The 20414-nt window shown below is 43.3% G+C and overlaps 1 protein-coding gene across 1 annotated transcript in view; it reads left to right on the top strand.

The window, feature by feature from the left end:
* LOC311234596 (uncharacterized protein) overlaps positions 1 to 20414 on the top strand; it is a gene marked incomplete at its 3' end in the record, with an annotated part of 99844 nt that overhangs the window by 29303 nt on the left and 50127 nt on the right. The window contains exon 3 of the mRNA XM_084321843.1: positions 2457 to 2585. Within this exon, the coding sequence (XP_084177969.1) occupies positions 2457 to 2585 (129 nt within the window). The remainder of the gene's footprint in view (positions 1 to 2456; positions 2586 to 20414) is intronic.

The raw sequence follows: 20414 nt of genomic DNA, 5'->3' as shown, positions 1-20414 counted from the left end.
GTGTTTCCACTGCTGTGTTTGAAGTACAAAGCCAAAAGTATCTCATTTAGAGTAATTTACCCAGCAAATACATTTCTATATAAGATTTTTTAAGACCGCGGCTGGGTGGCGCAGCGAACATTGCGCTCGTCACCAACGCAAGAGACACCGGGTTCGACTCCGGCTCTCTGCGTTGCCTCCGGCTCATACTGACTCAATTGGCAGAGTCAGCGGGTGGAAGTCGATGGGTGGTAATCTGGACGTTGTGGACAGCGACTCCTACAGGTCGGTTGGGGCGCCTGTACAGCAGAGACAGGAAATGGTGGGGGTAGTGTGAGCCTCCCACACGTTACACCTCGCCAATGAGAGTCCGTGCTGGCAGGTGAAAAGATGTGACAGGCTGCCTCCTCGTGTATCGGAGGGGACGCGTGTACACTTTTACCAACAAACTTGCATTTTTTTTCCGCGATCTGATTGGCCACTGACGTTTCTGGTCATGTGACATCTGCGCCAATCGTGTGACGCCTGTTTCTATCACTGGTTAAGCTTAGGCACTCTTTCGAAGTTGGTTAAGGTTAGAGTTTGTCTTAGAGCAGGGCGATAGAACACCAGCCCTGATTCCAAACTCTAACCGCAACCAACTTCGAAAGAGTCGCCTAAGCTTAACCAGTTATAGAACTAGGCTGTTAGAGCCGGAAATAGGCGCAGAAACAGGCGTCACGCGATTGGCGCAGATGTCTCCGCCGATAAATCGTTAAACTACAAGTCCCACATTGCACTCAAGCCAACGGTCCAATCACAGTAGAGTGACGTGACTGGTTTCAAGGGAAATAAAGGAAATTACCAATCGGAAGCTCTCATTTGCTTGTTTACTTCCTCTGCCATTGCGCTATGCGAGACTTTCCCGACAGTAACATTACATTTTATGTAATAGCAATAGATTTTAGAACACCTAGATTTATCGATAGCAATAGTAATATAACGTTAATGCAACAAAACGAATGCCTTGCTTTGTTAATCATAACGTTGATGCAGTAGCGTATGTCGTTGTCTGGCTGTAACGGACATGACAATAACATAACGTGTACACATTAAAATTGCGATAATCGATTCTAACATTTTCAAATCGATGCAGTTGAATTATCCCCTTAGGATCGATGCATTGCGATGCATTGTTACACCCCTACACCAAAGTCACTGGCCCACTGTGTATGTGTGTACAGCTAACTTGGCTAGCGTTATCAACAGCAGAGGTGGGCAATAGGGTCCAGCTGCAGCGCCGGACAGCCGGAGTGCTGGTGTGACGTAATTGGCAGAATCCACTGTCAATCAATGGTCTACCTGACACGCAAACTCAAACAATGTTTCTGTACTGGAGGTGTACAGTATTTCAATAGGCAACGCCGCAACCCTGAAAGGATTATTTTTCTAGAAGAGCAACACTAGCCAAAACATAGGCATTGTATGCATAAAAGGGGTAAAAGCTAAAGTTAAGTGACGGTTACTTTTGTAGCAGTAGTTTGATTTGATAGTTTATTTGATAGGGACAGCACATGTTAATGAACATCAAGTACAAAATACAAAATGGAAACATGCAGGGTTGTAGCAAGAGCTAATTTACACCAGGAGACAGCAAAACTATTTCAATAAATAAATAGCCTGCTTAGGGTAAAGGCATGGTGACAATCAATGATAAAACAAGAAACAAGTTACATAAACTAAATCAGATAAAAAATGATCACAGTTCTGGTTTGCCTTAAGATGCAGTTTAAGATGGGTCTTGAACATGGAGTATGTGGGGCACTCTCTAATCACAACTGGTAGGCTGTTCCAGTAGTTACCACCTTTAACAGAGAACACAGTTTTAGCAAAGGTAGTATACAGAAAGGGCACCTTACAGTTCCCTCTACTGATGGCCCTGGTGGTAATGCCAGTGTCTCCTTTTTGTTCAGTTTCACTGCCTTTCTTATTAGGCCTAGTTGTTGGCTACAACCTTGCCACAGTAGGCATTAATCACTTAATAGTTCAAATGTCTGTGTCCCATTCCCGTTTGCACACGCAGATACACACACACACACGCACACAGTGGGCCAGTGACTTTGGTGGTATGTGCTATTGCACAGATGTGTGTCCCGTTCCCGTTTGCACATGCAAACAAATATATGCAGTACATATATTTAAAATAAAAATAAACCCTGTTACTTGAAATATTTTCACTGTGCTCCTAAATATTTTTGGGTGCTCCTAAATTTCTTTGTGTGCTCCTAATTTTTTTCATTTAGGAGCACATGTGCTCCTTGGGAAAAAGGTTAGCGTAGAGCCCTGCCCAACATAGATATAGTATTTTCCTCAACATAGATATAGTATTTTCCCCAACATAGATATAGTATTTTCCCCAACACAGATAGTATTTTGCTGGCTTGTTGTAGTGTTCTTGCTTGATGCAGACATTGGCTGTATATCTTTTTACTGTCCAGAGTCGTCGGAGGAGGATGAGGAGGAAGAAGACGATGAGAGCGATGAAGACTGGAGCTCACATAGTGGACTTGCAGCAGAGGAAGAGAATGGAGGAGGTGGTGAAAACTCAGAAGATGAAAAAGAGGAAGGTGAGAATGACGTGGGATGGGAAAACATAGTCTAAATTAAATACAAGAATTAGAATTTCTTGGATAGTTAATCAAGCTTTCAAATATTTAGTTTCAAAAGTGTTTTAATTGGAATGCTATGGATTTGCACAAAGTGCCATCTCATTCATGAAAAGTTACTTATCATGTACCGTAGAAGACTGAGTGTATTACAATGGCAGCATGTCTAACTGCAAATGGCTAGATTGTGGCTTGCCACAGGGCAGCTGTCTTGGACCACTCCTGTATTCCATATCAGGGCTTGAAATTAACATTTTTACTTGGTAGCACTGTAGTAGTACCAGCAACATTTTTGGAGCACCCACCAAAATGTAAGGAGCACCAACAATATATATTTTTTATTGATAAAAAAAAAAATATATATAACAGTACTGTAATGCAGTAAAACAGTGAAAGTAGCCTTACACTATAGTATAGTGTAGACCTAGTAGTGTAGCCTATAGTGTAGACTAGGCATGTGCTGGTACATTTGAGGGTACGATAACCTTGGGCAAAAATGCGACGGTTTCACGGTATTCTGTACATAAAAAAATCCCCCATTGAACAAAACGTATTACAGTGCACAATACGCTTTTCTGTAAGTGTTATTTATGAACGTGTGAGGACTGTCTGTATTACACACAGAGGGAACTGTCTGACCACTTTCAAACTAAGTACAGAATATAAAATACTTCCAAATAAACGGTAGTATCCAAAACTCGTTGATGCCATAAGCTTCAGACGCTCTCAAACTTTGAATCCTCCCGTTCCATATCCAAGCACAAGAAAGCACTGACCACGACGTAGTATCAACTATTTAATGTCCAACTCGGGTTACACGTTCTTGTTTCCTAATTATATATAGAGCAGCGAGATTAAAAAAGTTTATCCAGGGAAATAGAGAGAGGTCTAAAAACTGTCTGGCTCCACTCTCTCATCACTTGGCCTGACCACCGGTACCATCTGCGTTGTTTTCTTTCTAAACTAAAGCTGTCACCTTGCCGCAGCTGACAGTAATCAATGACATCACCGTTATCCTGTCAAACTAAAAGTCCCTCGGCCTATAAGCCAAATATCACATAAGAAACAAACTAACAACAAAGAAATCATTCTTACCGATAGACATGGATTGTCTTAACATTTTAACTTCTGTAATAATAATATCCATCTATTTATCCTATGAAATACAGGGCCAAAATGCTTTTCTATTAACTGAAATTACTCTTAATTACCAGACTAGGCATTTAGGCACCTAAATTGCCGGCCCCTAATTGTTATCAACAGCCTTGAAACAATTACCCAAAAATATAAACTTAAGGCGTCTAAATGTCATTTAACTTAAATATCACAATCTAAAGTCTCAGAATTAAACTAGACTGAAGAAGTGAAGCTCTTGATCTTCGCTCTGCCCATGACGGAGACTTGACTTCGGTTCATCTTTTTCTCCCCACCCGAGGTGAGGCTTTGCCTTCGGAATAAAGTTCATCAAAAGTCCTCAGACTCGTGAAGAAGGACGAGCTTTGTTATTGGGCGACGAAGCTCGTTGGTCTTGGTCTTGACTGTCACTTGGCGAACAAAACCTTTCTTGTCAGGAAAGGTCTCCACGATCCTCCCAAGTGACCATGAATTTCTGGGCGAAGTATCATCCACGATCAGCACCACGTCACCTTCACTGAAGTTTCTTCTAGGTGTGGACCACCTTTGTCGTTCTTGGAGCTGGGTGAGGTACTCCTTGCACCAGCGTTTCCAGAAAACATCTGTGATGTACTGAACTTGTCGCCATCTGCGTCTAGCGTAGTATTGAATACTCCAGGTGGTAGTTGGGGCTTGACCTTGAGTAGCAACAAGTGGTTGGGCGTTAAAGCCTCCAGGTCGTTGAGATCCGTCGATGCCTTTGTGATGGGTCTGCTGTTTATGATGGCTTCGGCTTCACCAGAGCTGTACGCTAAGCTTTTTCACTAGGGGCACACTTGCCCCTAAATGAGAAATTTAGGGGCAAAAAATATTTTTTAGGGGCACATTTTTAAATAACAATTTTACCATTATTAAAAAAATATGTTCCTCCTGCCTCATTACTGTGGTCCTTTTATTTAACATTTAAGTGCGTTTGTTTTCAGGTTTGTATCTTTTATAATGAACCAACTGAGAAAGTGTGTAAATCACTAATAGAACAAAAACAACAAACTGTGTGTGTGTGTGCGCGCGCTTGTGTAGTGCTCCTTGAATGAGATCACCACAACACACACACCATTGCATTAATCAGGAGGACAAGAAACTCTGCATACATTTGTTTCACAATGAAAAGTGCTTTAGAAATCAAATGAATTATTATTGTAAATAACCCCATGAAAGGTTTATTTGTATGGGTAATTACCTGCTTCATATTTGTGATGTTACTGGTTTCAGTGTGTGCCTAAAGTGATCAATGTGTTGGGCCGTTTATAGAGATCTATGCCAATTAATGTTTATGTATATCCGGGACTTTTTTTTAATAAGAATTGAGAGGTATTTGTATATGTGACCTTTATTTTGAAAACCGTGTTGCGACGCAACCTTATTTACATTTGCGCTTTTGACAGTGAAATGTTCAGTCCAACTTAGCTGGAAGGAAAGACTAATCAAAAAGGTTTAATTGACCCGTATGAGGCTCTTAAGGTAGGACTACTCACCTAATGCATAGCTGAACCTGAACGTTAGAAGTGTCCGTGTCCCCGTCAATCAATCATCACATCATCACGTCAATCATCATCATCTTATCATCTCTCCACATCGGACGTGGTTGTCATAAGATGGACTGATATCCACTCCGTTGTTCTTTTTTGCGTCTTAAATGTATTGAAATGAGGTGCTTCTTTTTGGCGATGCAATAGCCCATATTGAAAGGAAGAGAGCCCACATTCAGTTTCGTTTTGCTAGGAATTATGGGATTTGGTGTTGGATGTATAGACTACGCAGATAGGGACATGGTCTTTAATCGCACGATAGACTACAAGTACCAGGTACTGTATATAGCGTGACCCAGATTCACTCCACACGCAAATCTTTTTTTTCACTCAGGCTATCGGTGATCGCAGTAAGTTCATTCATTGCCGACAGATTCTTTCATAGCACCACGACATTGTGTCGCACTGTACAGCCCTGGTTGTAGGCTAATGTTTTTTAAAAAATGTATCCAATTTGTATGGATTAATTTAGGAGTGAAATGCGAATGAAGGGTTGAAATCACAACTCGCAACGTTGCTCCCAAATACTATTTCCAACTCGCAACGGCCAAATTAAGGGGCAATTTGCGACGAGATCATCGCACTGTACAGCCCTGTTCACACAACAGAGTGTGAACCCCTCCTCATCCAAGGTTTGTTCCTTCACTGTTGTATTTAGAACTTTCCGCACGGAACGGATCATCCTTTACCAGCTCCCTCCGTGATGAGAGCCTGCTGGCGGGTTGAAGTGCCATTGGATACCTTTCTGCTGCAAGGTTTTCTCTATCTCGCTGGTATTCCACGTCTTCAACGCTTTCTTTAACTCAGTGTCAGCTGACCTGAGGTTGGTTCCATTATCCGAGTACATCTCTCTTACTTGTCCTCTTCTCGCAAGGAATCTCCTGATTGCATTCAGGCATGCATCTGTGTCGAGTGAAGATGCTACCTCTAGATGCACGGCTCGTATAGCGAGACACACGTAAAGATGACTCTGTATCTTTTTGCCTCCCCTCTTCCTCTTTTCACTAGGAACGGGCCGAAGTAATCAACGCCGACTCTTGTAAAGGGGGGGTCGTCTGGCAGGACCCTGCAGGTAGGTAGGTCTGCCATGAGTTGTTGTCCAGTTGTTCCATGTAGCCGTTTGCAGGTGACGCACTTATGCAAAAAACGTCTGATGGCTCCATTTGCTCCAGGTATCCAGAACCTTTGACGCAGCTGAGCCAACATGTGATTTCTTCCTGCGTGAGCTGTGTTGTCGTGAATATGTCTCAGCACAAGCCTTGTGATGTGCGAGTCTTTGGGCAAGATTACTTGCTGCTTGGCTTCGTCAGGCATTGCCGCTCGGCTCAGCCTTCCTCCTACTTTCATGATTCCATCCTCCAGTATTGGATTCAACTTGAAGAGTGAGCTACTTTTCTTCACTCTTCCTTGTTCCAGTAGCATTGTCAAATCTTCTTTGAAGGTTCGTTTCTGGGTGTGCTTGACAATTTCTTTTTCCGCCACGGCTAGATCTTTGCAGGTGAGGCCTGTTCCTTGGAAAGCCCTTTTGAACCGGCTCACTTTGCTATTTCCATCTGGTGCCTTTCTCTCTTCTTTCAGCTCTTTAAGCAAGACCTTCAGCTTTAGAAACCAGGCAACAGCGCGTTTAAGCCTTGTCCAGGATGAGAAATGGTTCATCAACTGTCCCGTTGCGTCTTTCGGCTCTTCCGCCTGAATGACATGCACTTGAGCTACTCCTTTGATCTCCAGATCATCGACGTCCAGCATTCCAGGATCTGGGTTCTTGGGCCACTGGTCTTGTGAACAGTGCAGGAAACTTGGTCCTGACAGCCAGCTTTGTTCTTTCAGGAATGCGTCCACAGTCTGTCCTCTTGAGACGAGATCTGCGGGGTTCACAGTGGTATTGACATACCTCCACTGTGAGGTCTGAGAATGCTCCAGGATAGCTATGACTCTATTAGCCACAAATGTCTTGAATCTTGTGCTTTCGCTGTTCAAGTACTTCAGCACAGCTGTGCTGTCGGTCCAAAAGATAGAATCTTGCAGTTCGAGCTCTTTCTTGAGAAACTTGTCCATCTTGACGGCAGCTACGGCCGCGGTCAACTCCATCCTTGATATGGTTGGAGACTTTAAGGGTGCGACCCTCGCCTTTGCCATCATCAGGGCAGTTTGAACTATGCCAGTCGCGTCACGCAGTAGCAGGTAGCTTGTTGTTCCATAAGCCTCTAGACTTGCGTCGGCAAAGTGGTGGAGCTGTGCGGAGACTGGAGCTCCAAACTGCTTCATCTTGATGCATCTGTCCACTCCGAAGTTCTCAAGCCTTTGCAGTCCTGTGGTCCATTTTTCCCATGTCTGGATGACGTTGTCTGGTAGCTCCTCGTCCCAGCCATACTTCTGCCTGCAGATATCCTGTAGGAGTATCTTGGCGGGCAGCACCACTGGAGCGAGAAACCCCAAAGGGTCGAAGATAGAGCTGACGAGGGAAAGCAGGCCTCTCCTAGTGTGCGGGCGATCTTTGAGGTTGATCTTGAACCTGAACTGGTCTGATTCGGCGCACCACTGGATCCCCAATGCTCTCTCCACCGGCAGGTTGTCTTCGTCTAAGTCCAGGTCTTGAAACCCTTGGGCTCTTTCTTCTTCGGGGATCGAGTTGAGCAACATTCGGCTATTGCTCGACCATTTCGTTAAGCGAAATCCACCTTTTGCCAACATCTTTCTTAAGCCAGCACAAAGAGTGATGGCTGTCTCTTCGTCAGCGGTCGACTTAAGACAGTCGTCAACGTAAAAGTTCTTTTTGACTGTTTTGGCTGCTTCAGGGCCAAACTCTTCCTCGTGATCCGTTGCACATTTCTGCAGTGCAAACGTTGCAACACTTGGCGATGATGTTGCACCAAAGATGTGGACTAACATCTTGTGTTCGACGAGTTTCTTTTCGTAGTTCCCTTCAGGCCACCAGAGGAATCTGAAGAGGTCGGTGTCTTCATCGCTGACTCTGACCTGGTGGAACATAGCCTCCACGTCGGCCATGACCGCCACGGTCTCTTGTCTGAACCTTGTCAGGACCCCTATTAGGGAGCTTGTCAGGTCCGGTCCCTGCAGAAGCTGCTGGTTCAGTGATGTTCCTTGAAAGCTTGCTGCGCAGTCGAAGACGACACATAGATTATTTTTAACTGGATGTCTCACTCCGTGGTGAGGCAGTTACCACTTTCTTCCTTTTGCTGACTCCTGATCAGCGTTGTCAAGTCTCACGGCGTAGCCCTTCTTGAGGATATTATCCATGTACGCCACTTACTCTGTGCGAAACTTGTCGTCTTTCGAGAATCTTTTTCGCAGGTTCAGCGCACGTTGTTCGGCGACTGATCTGCTGTTGGGCAAGCACAGTGTCTTGTTCTTGACTGGCAGGCAAACACTGTAATGTCCATCCACAAGTTTTGAGGATTGTGACACCATATTCATGAACTGGTGATCGTCCTTTGACATCTCGATGTCTTCATCTTGTCCGGCGTCCGGAAAGTCTACTTTGACTGGCTGCTGCCAAAGCTCGTCTAGCCTGGTGACTGAGATCCGATTTGCGGTCACTGCTGTCCGCTTGCTCTTCTGGCTTGCGTCACTTCCGCCTTTGAGCGGTCCATTAACTGTCCAGCCTAGGATTGTTCTGACGGCATATGGTCCTTTGTGCACGCTGCTCACCACTTGGAGTGGCTCCATTGCCTTCGGGACGTTTGCTCCTATGAGCAATCCAACCTGAGCTTGGATAGTGGGAAGCTTCACCTCCTTTAGGTGAGGCCATCGGCTGACATCCTCTTGTCGGGGAATGTTCTCCTTGGAAACGGGAATGGTTTTCTGAGAAAACACCTCTGGAAGCTTGATGAATTGTTTTCCATCCAGGCTGCTTATTTCCAGTCCATTCACAATATTTGTGTCCAACAGATTCTGATCCCATTGTTCGCAGCAAGATGCTTGCTTTGCGTCCATCCATGTTCAGTTGTGAGATCAGCGACTCTGAGGCAAAAGTAGCTGAGCTACCCGGGTCCAGAAACATGTACGTCGTTACTTCCTTGGTTCCCTTCTGTGCCTTGACTCGCACTGGAATAATCGAGAGAGCGCAATCTTCCTTTCCGGCCCCAGTGACACCGAAGGCCTCCATCATTTGTACAAGAGCACTTGTCACTTCTTGTTCCGTTGACTTCGCTTCCTCTTGAGAGTCTTTAGAGCGATCTTTAAAGTTGTAGTGAAGCAGTGTGGGGTGTTGTCGAGAGCATTCTTGACACTGCACTTTGTCTGTGCAGCTGCTACTCATGTGACCATGTTTCAAACACGCAAAACATAGACCTTTGCCTTTTAGAAAGTCTATCTTCTCTTTGTGTGGTTTGCTCTTGAGTTTTCTTCAAACTGTAAGGGTATGCTGCTCTCCGTTGCAATAGCCACAGGGCTTGCTGTTTGCGTCCACTGCAGCGGTTGGAGTCTTTGGTGTTGCACGTTCGTCGCTCTCCTTCATGCCTCTAGTCATTTCAGCCTTGGGGGAGTCAACTGCTGTAGCGTACACCTTTTGTGACTTGTGTGTCCTTGTCTTGTATTCTTTTGTTCTCTGTTGACTTGGTTCTTTTGTGGCTGTAGTGTTGTCCTTTATGTTTCCGTAGAGCGGGTGTAGAGCGTTTCTAACTTGCTTGTTGACGAAGTCTACGAAATCCTTGAACCTTGCCCTTTTGTTGGTTCTTTCTTGTAAGTCGCAGGCGTGTCTTCTCCAAGATTCTCTGAGTCTGTACGGTAGCTTATTAGCCAGCGCTCTTATGTTGGATGCGTTTTCCAAGTCCTCCATGTAGCTTATATCCGTCATTGTGTTGGAGCAGCCTGTGAGGTACAATGCAAATGACTGCAATGCTGCACCGTCTTCAGGCTTGATTGTCTGCCACTCCAGAGCCTCTTTGATGTAGGCTTCCACTATCTTGAAGTCGTCGCCGAAGAACTGTTTCAGCATTTGTTTTGCTTTGGTATAGCCTGCAGTAGGCTCCATGTGAATGCAGCTTTTGACCAGCTCATGTGGTTGTCCACTTGTGTACTGCAACAGAAACTGTAGACGGTCACGATTGTCACTGGTGCGGTCTTCAACTCCATGTTCCATAGATCTGATGAATGTCTTGTATTCTAGAGGGTCACCAGTGAATGTTGGAATGGTGAGCTCAGGAAGTAATGAAGCTTTGTGATTCTTCACGAGGTATTCTGTGACATTCGCCTGTTGGGAGATAGCCTTGCTTAGGCTATGAAGCTCCCATCCTTCATTGAATTCCCTTTTTGTTGCTTTTAATATGCTGGTCGTTAGTGGTGCTGCTGGAAGCTGCACGTCCTCTGGTTTACTGGGGGGAGGTGGTGAGGCACGCTGATATAGCGGTTGGAAGTTCCTCTCTTCTCTTTCATCTGTCTTTTCAATGTTTAAGACAGTCCTGTCATTTGATGTAGTACATTCATAATTTTCCAGAACTCCCATTTTTGCATCTGACTCAGCGAGAGCCGTCTTCATTGCATGTATTTCTAGCTTTCTTTTTTGTTCTGCTTCAAACCTCACTTCCTCAGCTTGTAGTTGAGCCTCCTTGCATCGTTTTTGTGCTAACCAGTCTGCTTCTTCCTGCTCAAGAGCTAACCTTTCATTTAAAGCGGTGGCCTTTACTTGTAGAGCCGCTCGCTCCATCTCTGCAGTCAGTCTGATTGTATTTGTTGAGCGAGAGCCTGATGAGCATCTACTTATTACTGTTCCAGACTTAGATTTGGTATCCATAGGTTTTTCCTGATTGTTACCATCTTCAGCCGGTTCAGATCGTTTTGTGACCTCTTTCATCCATTCCTCACATTTCCAGAAGAATAAATTCAGTGATTCAATTTTAGGCTCAAAATTCTTCTGATCAGCTTCATAAACGACCCAGTTCAGTCTTGACTTGTATTAGCTCTTGTTGCAAATGACTGAAATCAACACGCATTTTGTTATTGACAATGCTGACGTTTGCATCATCTTCCTTTTAATGTAACTATTTCTTTCATCATGTTATTTAGCGTTGATAATTTGTGTTTGCGTGCCTTTTCACGTTTAGCAGCTTGCTCCTGCATGGCTTTCTCCGTCAATTTTACTATCCTTTTGCCACTGACTTCCATTCCTTCCATATTGATAGTTATTGAATCACCGGTCGGCAGTCGCTTTCCACAATTAGTAAAATGTCAGTCACCTGGGGAGAGCGCGCAAGCCAGAGGCGCGTTTAATTACTTTTACTTTCAATCCAGACCTCAAGCTATTATGCTTTTTTCCATTGACCATGGCATATTCTGTAACGTTAGTTATAGCTCCAATGGGATACGGCACTTTCGGGCAAATTATACAAGATACAGCATAGTACAGCTTACTGGTTGACGTCTTCTTTCAGGCAAATCATACAAGATACAGCTTACTTGTTGACGTCTTGTTTTTTCTTTCGTTCCGCGAAAAGTTCCTTTTTCCAGTCAGGCCTGTCCAAATCCAAGTTCCGTTTTTAATGAGCAAGTTTTTAGACAAAATGTAGTATCCAAAACTCGTTGATGCCATAAGCTTCAGACGCTCTCAAACTTTGAATCCTCCCGTTCCATATCCACGCACAAGAAAGCACTGACCACGACGTAGTATCAACTATTTAATGTCCAACTCGGGTTACACGTTCTTGTTTCCTAATTATATATAGAGCAGCGAGATTAACAAAGTTTATCGAGGGAAATAGAGAGAGGTCTAAAAACTGTCTGGCTCCACTCTCTCATCACTTGGCCTGACCACCGGTACCATCTGCGTTGTTTTCTTTCTAAACTAAAGCTGTCACCTTGCCGCAGCTGACAGTAATCAATGACATCACCGTTATCCTGTCAAACTAAAAGTCCCTCGGCCTATAAGCCAAATATCACATAAGAAACAAACTAACAACAAAGAAATCATTCTTACCGATAGACATGGATTGTCTTAACATTTTAACTTCTGTAATAATAATATCCATCTATTTATCCTATGAAATACAGGGCCAAAATGCTTTTCTATTAACTGAAATTACTCTTAATTACCAGACTAGGCATTTAGGCACCTACATAAACTTTCATGAATATGTAGGCTAGTGGGGTTGTGTGGGGGGGGGTTGGGTACATTCGGATATTGACAACCATACTGGGTAATTTACATTGGAAGGGGTTGGGGGGGGGGGGATACACTGTACAAACAAGCAAAACCGCACATTGGAATATTGACAACCATACTAGGTAAATTACTGTACATTGGAGGGGGTTGGGTTAGGACATTTACAGCGGCTAGTTTCGAATTGCAGTCTCCCGTAGGTGTCCCTTGAGAGTGGTTTTGAAAGTGGGTAGTGATTCACATTCCTTTACAGCTTTGGGTAGGGCGTTCCACATTGATGTGGCATAATTGCGAAACGTGTTTAGTCCCTTGTTTGAGCCGAATCTGGGTTTAACATGATTTGTGGAGCTCCCTCTGGTGTTGTGATCGTGGTATTCACTGACCTTTGGGAAATATTTTGACATGTACATTGGTTCCTTGGTCGTGTAGTGTATCTTGTAGACCAGGCCCATTGCAAGTTGCTGTACTCTGTTGTCTACTCTAAGCCATCCTAGGTTGTCAAAGTGGGCAGGGGTGAGGTGGGTTCTAGGAGTAAGGTCAAGGAGTAGTCTGACCAGTTTGTTTTGAGATGTTTGTAATTTTGTTTTTAGCGCCTTTGAGGTGCTTTGGTACCATGAGGTACAAGCATAGTCGTACTACCCTTGAATGAGTGCTCCTGCCAGAGTCTTCAGGGTATTCTTGTTTACCAGAGAGGAGATCCGGTACAAGAATCCAGTTAGTTGGTTGACCTTTTTTATTACATTGGATGCCATTTTGTCACAGGAGAGATTAGCCTCTAGGATGGAACCCAGGTAGGTAATTTCATCTTTCCTTGTGACAATATTGTCACCCACTGTAACTGAGAAGCCGTCGGTCTTGCTGAGTTTATTATTTGAACTGAAGAGAATGGCCCATGTGTAATGATAGTTTGTTATCAGCAAGCCATATGCATATTTTGCCTAGTTCCGAGCTGAGGGTTTTTTCAACCTGTAACTTGTTCTTGTCAGAGACCAGCAGGGCTGAGTCGTCCGCAAACAGGAACAAGTTGCAATCACAAGCTGACGACATGTCATTTGCATAAATTAGGAACAGTAGCGGTCCTAGTATGCTTTCTTGTGGAACACCACAGCTCACTGTGAGGGGGGGGGGGGGGGGGATAGGGTACCGTTTACCTCCACCATCTGTTCCCTCCCCTCAAGGTAGGATTGCATCCAGCTCACTGATAGACTATCAAAACCAATTGCTTTTAGCTTGTCAATCAGAATGGTGTGATTGACAGTGTCGAAGGCCTTTTGTAGGTCCAGCATGACCATGCCGCAGTATTTGCCCGCGTCCACCTCTTGTTTGATGTGGTCGTTCAAATAGAGGAGGCATGTGTCAGTGGAGTGGGATGTTCTGAAGCCAGATTTTTTTCCGCTAGGTACTTTTCGACCTGTTCGTAGACTATTTTTTCCATGACTTTCGAGATGGAGGTGAGAATAGAAACAGGGCGGTAGTTGCCTGGGTCTAATTTGCTACCCTTTTTGTGCAGAGGGGTCACCCTCGCAATTTTGAAGTCCTTGTGGACGTGTCCCTGTTTTATGGAGAGGTTTATTATGTGTGTGATGACTGGGGTGATGGCGGCTGCTGAGTCTCTGAGGAATTTGGAGGGGATGTTGTAATGGCCAGTGGCCTTGTTAGGTTGGAGGGCGCTCAGTTTTTTGAGTACCTCATCTGTTGTTACCATTTCCAGCTTGAAGTCGTCCTTGCGGACCCCTAGGTTTTTGTAGTAAGCTATTATGTGTTCTACCCCATAAAGCCCTGAGTGGGAGGGTAGCTTGTTTACCAGTGTTGTAGCTATGTTTGTGAAGAAAATGTTTAAGTAATTGGCTACATCCAGCTTGTCTGTGATGAGCGTGTTGTCCGTTTTTATGTTTATGTTTGAGAATCTGGTTTTAAGTTTTTTACTGCAGCCTAGTTGATTATTGAGTAATTTCCAAAGTTCACGTTGTTTGTTTTTGTTTTCCTCAGTTTTGTCATTGATGAAATTCTTTTTTTGCAGTTTTGATCATGGAGTTTACGTTGTTTCTTAGTCTGTTTCTTTCTAGTTTGAGTTCAGTCACGTGGGCTTGGAGTTCACTGCTCGTGCTTTTGGTAAGCTTTGACTGACTTTTACGAAACTCAGAGAATTTTTTGTCTCTGGTTTTCATAGCGGCCAGTATTTCGGAGTGCATCCACGGCTCAGCGTGATTTTTTACCCTGGTGGTTCTTAGTATTGTTGAAAATTTGGTTTTGAAACCAAGCCATGTTTCTTCAACCAGTGTGGGAAGTGGGGAGGGGGGGGTCGGGTCCCGCGCCGTGCTGGTACAACAAAGGACTCGTTCCTGGATGATTTCGCTGTTAGCTCTGCTGGCTAGCCAGCTATCGGGCGTCGAGATGTTTAAATCCCGCGTCGAGTTGGTCGTCATGGTTTCGACCCTCCGTTCACCTCCTTTCGTCTCTGCCTCACGTGTGCTCGTCTGCTGAGGCGTCATTGGGGGAGAGTCGCCGTCCGCGCTGTGGATGTAGCCGCGGGTTGAGTTGTTGATGCTGTTGGTCGCGATGGGAACCTCCATCGCTTCTTGCGTTGCCAGACCAAGTCTTCTAGCCTGAGTTCTGGTCAAAACCGGGCCTGGGTTTAATTGAATGTCTCCCGAAAGTAGCAGAACCAGGATGATCATGGTCCTACGGTCCAATCTGCCAGTCGGGGGTACGTTTTTACGTACCGGGCTCGCTCTTAGTAACGTGTGTATAGCCGCCGTTCCGACGTCAAGATGTTTCTTTTCCGAGCCATTGAGAAGGTAGAAGTCACTGTGAGTCTCGTTTAATCCGTTTTCACTTCTCTCCACTTCTGTTTGATGTTGCTTCATTGATGAATTGAGGTATGAGTCCGTAATCCATATTAGCAGGAGGAGAAAATGTGCCCAAAACCTTGTTGTTTTGGTTCTTTGGCGAGAGCTCTCAGTAATGCGACTGCTCATGACTGCGCCGGTGATCTATGCTGCTGTCTGGCTATTGGCTAAAAACTATTTATTACATGCGTATTATACTGTGTGTGCATGTGCATACTAAGGATACTAAGGGACACACATCTGTGCAATAGCACATACCACCAAAATCACACATTGGCCAATGCCTACTAGACGCAAAGGATATTGGTTGTCAAGCTGCTTTTGTATGTTGTAGTGTTGTCACGATACCAACATTTTGACTTTGATAGGAAAGGTAATGAAATATATGATTAGATGACAAAACATGGACAATTCTTTAATTAATTATAATCTTTATTCACTTAGCCCCCACTTCCCTCACTATTGGATGCCTCTGAACGTTCCCAGGGATAGCTTAGTTAGCGTTAACACTAACAGCCAACATTAGTTAAGGTTTTAGCACAACGTGGACATTCCAGAATGGCGAGGATGAAAAGCATGTTCTGACAATTGGACCCGTTGCTTGCGGAGTTTACATTACACATAGAAACAGTGCGACTCACAAGAGAAGTTGTCACACAGCTGTCAAATGCAGGGTTGAAGACTCGAGCTAGATGTCATAGCTTCTAGAATTGAAGGTCCGCTCTGCTCTGTGTCTATTATGAAATGACAATTGTGCGTTGACACGCCCACTACGCGAAACCATTTCTTGCACATTCGCACATATCTATTTTTAGGGGCAAATGCGAGTGAAATAGTCGCACTCTAGAGCCCTGACGGGGGGGAAAGATGCTACACGTACACACAGACAGACCTGCTGGAATGTGAGGTGCACTGGGCCTAACAAAAAGAATGGTTTGGTTCCGGTTGCCGACCGACCCTGCCGATTTAGGTGCGACCCAATTTATTTTCTGAGTTTAAAAAAATATATTATATATTAACACTTTAATCGCTGGAGACGCCGTAACTCGTCATTCCCCGCCATGCTCATTCTGCCGAAGACGCAGTAACACGTCTTTGATATCAATATTTAAAAAAATCTATGATCGAAATCATATTTCTCCCCCGGAGACCTGAGATATACTGGTGAGCCCCACTCAACTCTCTAATGGTTCAAGAGCGCCATCTGGTGGCCGATCGGCAGATCGCCCAACAGGAAGTTATGTGGATGAAGTGGTGCTCACCCATATTTCGTCCGGGCACTCGCTATCGTTAGAGGGACTCCATCTTGATAACACGAGACAGCGATCGGTTGCAAATAACTCAATAAACAACATGATTTGGACGGATATACTATTATACAACCTGGAAATGGATCGGGTATTTCTACATCCCATAATAGGAATATCTCTGCTCCACGCTCATCGCCCAACGCTATGAGGAAGCTACGGTAAGATTCAGCGTTTTTTTTAACGTGTTCCATATAAACTGCTCTGATGATCATATCACCCACACTAGATGAATGATATAACGTTGCCCACGGAATTATAAACGACCCCCCGCCCATCCGGTCAACATCAGATCATACGTAGTAACTCCTAGAAGCACATCCAGTTGACATTTTTTATCTCGCACAGATTCCTACCAAACTGTATTTGATCATCAATATAATGCATTTAGGGCTATAAATCAAGTTCTGGAGAAAGCTGCAGAAAACGATAAAAACATACTTATACTTTAGACCGTATTTTAGTATGAATATGTGAATGAAAAAGTATAACGTTGCTACACCCTGAACAATAGATATAGGACATTGAATGGGCCATAATAATGTCAATTTAGCAATACAATTTAAAAAGGTATAGCCCTGCAAAGAAGGGGAACTTCTCCATAGACAAATAGAGCTGGCGAGGGATGGTAAATTATGAATTTAACCATGACGATCAAAGTGTTAAAAAAAAGATTTTTTTTTTTTAACAAGATACAAATCTTAGTCAAACCTTTAGTATTATGGATATTAAACATGCTGGCAGAGTACATGTTGTTGTTGTGAAGATTTTAATTAAATACAGAAATTCCCTATCCATAGTCTCCGTGGGAAAAAATAAAATAAAAAATAAAATAAAATAAATTCCCTACCTACCCATGGCCTTAACTGACAACCAACAGGAACCAAACAATATTTTTTGTTATGCCCTAGTGCGACAAGGGAAAATATTCAGTCGCACTGCACAGATTTTTGGGTGTACAGTAATACATCGATCCAGATCGATATATCGATCTATTATCAATTATCAAATAGGATTGATGCAACGTAAAAAGATCGATTCATATTGCGATACTCTTATTTTGAAAATCCCCTCGTGAGCATATCCGCCCGGCTGCAACAACAACATTAGCTCAGCGCAGCTCAGCGTGTGTAGACGTTAGACAGCATTGCTTCAGAGTCCGCCTATTTTGCCCGAAGTGCCTGTTGTTTTTTCCCCCCACAAGGGGTCAAATACATCTAACATGCTTTCCATCCGCGCCATTCCTTTATGCCCACGTCGCGTTAAATACAGAAATTAACATTGCGTTAGCGTGAGCTATTTAAGCTAAGCTGATAGAGTGATAGAGAGGACAGCAGAGGTCCACTAGGGACTGGGAAGGAGGGGGGGTTACTGCATTCTCGAGCCCCACTAACAGGATATGTCCGGTACTGCACCTTCTGACTCCCAATATGCCTTTTCCAGCCAAAATACAGCGCTGTGATAGGATATTAATATCGGAAAAAAAATAAACGAACCAAAAACAGTGAACAGGAGGTCTATTTGTATTAAAAACAATTGATTGTTTTTCATTTAAATGTCTGGAAGAGATCAAAAATAAAAATGTCAAATGATATTTCCATTGCCTTTTTTTTTGTTGGTTTAAATGTTACTGATTGTGTTAAATGGGCATATAATATCGTCTCATATAGATTGCAGGCACCTGAATCGTATCGTATCGTGGCAGACTTTGTGATATCGGAAAATATCGTATCGTTGTCCAAAGAATCTATATCGTATCGTATCGTGATGAAATTGGTGATTCCCACCCCTAGTGTACAGTGCGACCAAAACAGTTGCACTCTGGAGCCCTGCAAACTATTAGCCAATCCTACACTGAGTCTGCACTTGTCTGGTGAACCCATACAACAGGTTGATAAGGTTAAATTACTGGGAGTCATAATAGATAGTCAACTGACATGGGTAGAGCACATTGACACATTGGCTAAGTAATGGCATTTATTAAAGATATAATGTTTGTAATGTTTGTGCTGGACCCACTTGATCCAGAACGGCAACTCCGGTCAGAGAGCGGACACAGAGAGAACAGTCCTTTGTATTTTAATTAGGATGATAAGGTTTCTTCAGTACAGGTGATTTCCATCCAGTTTGTAAAGGATGAATGAACAATGAGCATCCACACGAGGATGAGAATGGTAATGAGTGAATCTAGCAGAGAATGATTGAGTGGTTTTCTGCAACACATAAGCAGAACATACAATAATTAGTAGGGATTAGGGCTGGGCGATATGGCCTAAATATGATATCACGATATTTTCTGACCTTTCGGCGATACACGATACACATCACAATGTTTTTCTTTTTTCCCCCAAACAATTCATTATGAGGCTTACCAAGAATGTATTTGAGTTTAAAGCTAACATTAAAGACAAAATAAAATACCCATGCATTTAGCATTTTTATATTATATATTAGATTTAGATTATTGGATTAGATTATATATTGCATATATTTAGCAATGAGATATTATATGATTTAGATATGAAATATGATTAACACTATGATTGCCGATGACGAGTTGAGACGTCATTCCTAGCCATGCTCATTCTGCCGAAGATGCCGTAACTCGTCTTTGATATCAATATTTCAAAAATCTGTGATCGAAATCATATTTCCCCTCCGGAGCCCTGAGATACACTGAAAAGCTCCACTCAACTCTCTAGCGGTTCAAGAGCGCCATCTGGTGGCCGATCGGCAGATCGCCAACCGGAAATGATACTTTGAACCGGACGTGCTCATCCATATGTTGTCCGGGCACTCGCTATCGTTAGAGAGACTCCGTCTTTACACAGTGAACATCGATCGGTGCAAATAACTCGAAAAAACAACATGATTTGGTGGTATATACTATTATACAACCTGGAAATGGATCGGGCATTTCTCCATCCCATAATAGAAAAAATTCTGTTCCACGCTCATCTGCCAGCGGCGCGAGGAAGCCACGGTGAGTTTCAACGTTATTTTCTAACGTCTTCTATACTAACTGATCTGATGAACATATGACCCACACTAGATGAATGGTATAACGTTGCCCACAGAATTATAAACACCCCCTCGCCCATCCGGTCAACATCAGATGATACGTAGTAACTTCTAGGACCACGTCCAGTTGACATTTTTTATCTCGCGCCGATTGCTATCAAACTGTATTTGATCATCAATATAATGCATTTAGAGCTATAAATCACGTTCTGAAGAAAGCTGCAGAAAACGATAAAAACATACTTATACTTTAGACCGTATTTTAGTATGAATATGTGAATGAAAAAGTATAACATTGATACACCCTGAACAATACATATAGGACCTTGAATGGGCCATGATAATGTCAATTTAGCAATAAAATTTTAAAAGTTATAGCCCTGCAAAGAAGGGGAACTTCTCCATAGACAAATAGAGCTGGCGAGGGATGGTAAATTATGAATTTTAACCATGGCGATCAAAGTGTTAATTGAAAATGGGGGACCCTGATGTAAACAAGACGAAAGTCTTTCTCTGGTCTGCATCCCCTTAACAATTGTATGTATTGAGCTGTACTGTACCCATTCTGCAATATATTAATAAAGTTTTAAATCAATCAATCAATAGCATTTTAGCATTTTATCGGAAACTACTGTATATTTGTATGTCTCTAAATGTTTTGATGAATTGAAAATGGAGGACCCTTATGTAAAAAAGCCGAAAGTCTTTTTCTGGTCTTCATCCTCCAGTCAGTCCACTGTTGTTGTATTGAGCTGTACTGTATTGTACCCATTCTGCAATCGTTAATAACGTTTTCA

This window comes from Notolepis coatsorum (assembly GCF_963971535.1).
Source record: "Notolepis coatsorum genome assembly, chromosome: 9".
Lineage (NCBI taxonomy): Eukaryota > Metazoa > Chordata > Actinopteri > Aulopiformes > Paralepididae > Notolepis > Notolepis coatsorum.
The sequence above is the reverse complement of the archived record's forward strand: the minus strand, read 5'-3'. Positions and strand labels throughout refer to the sequence as shown.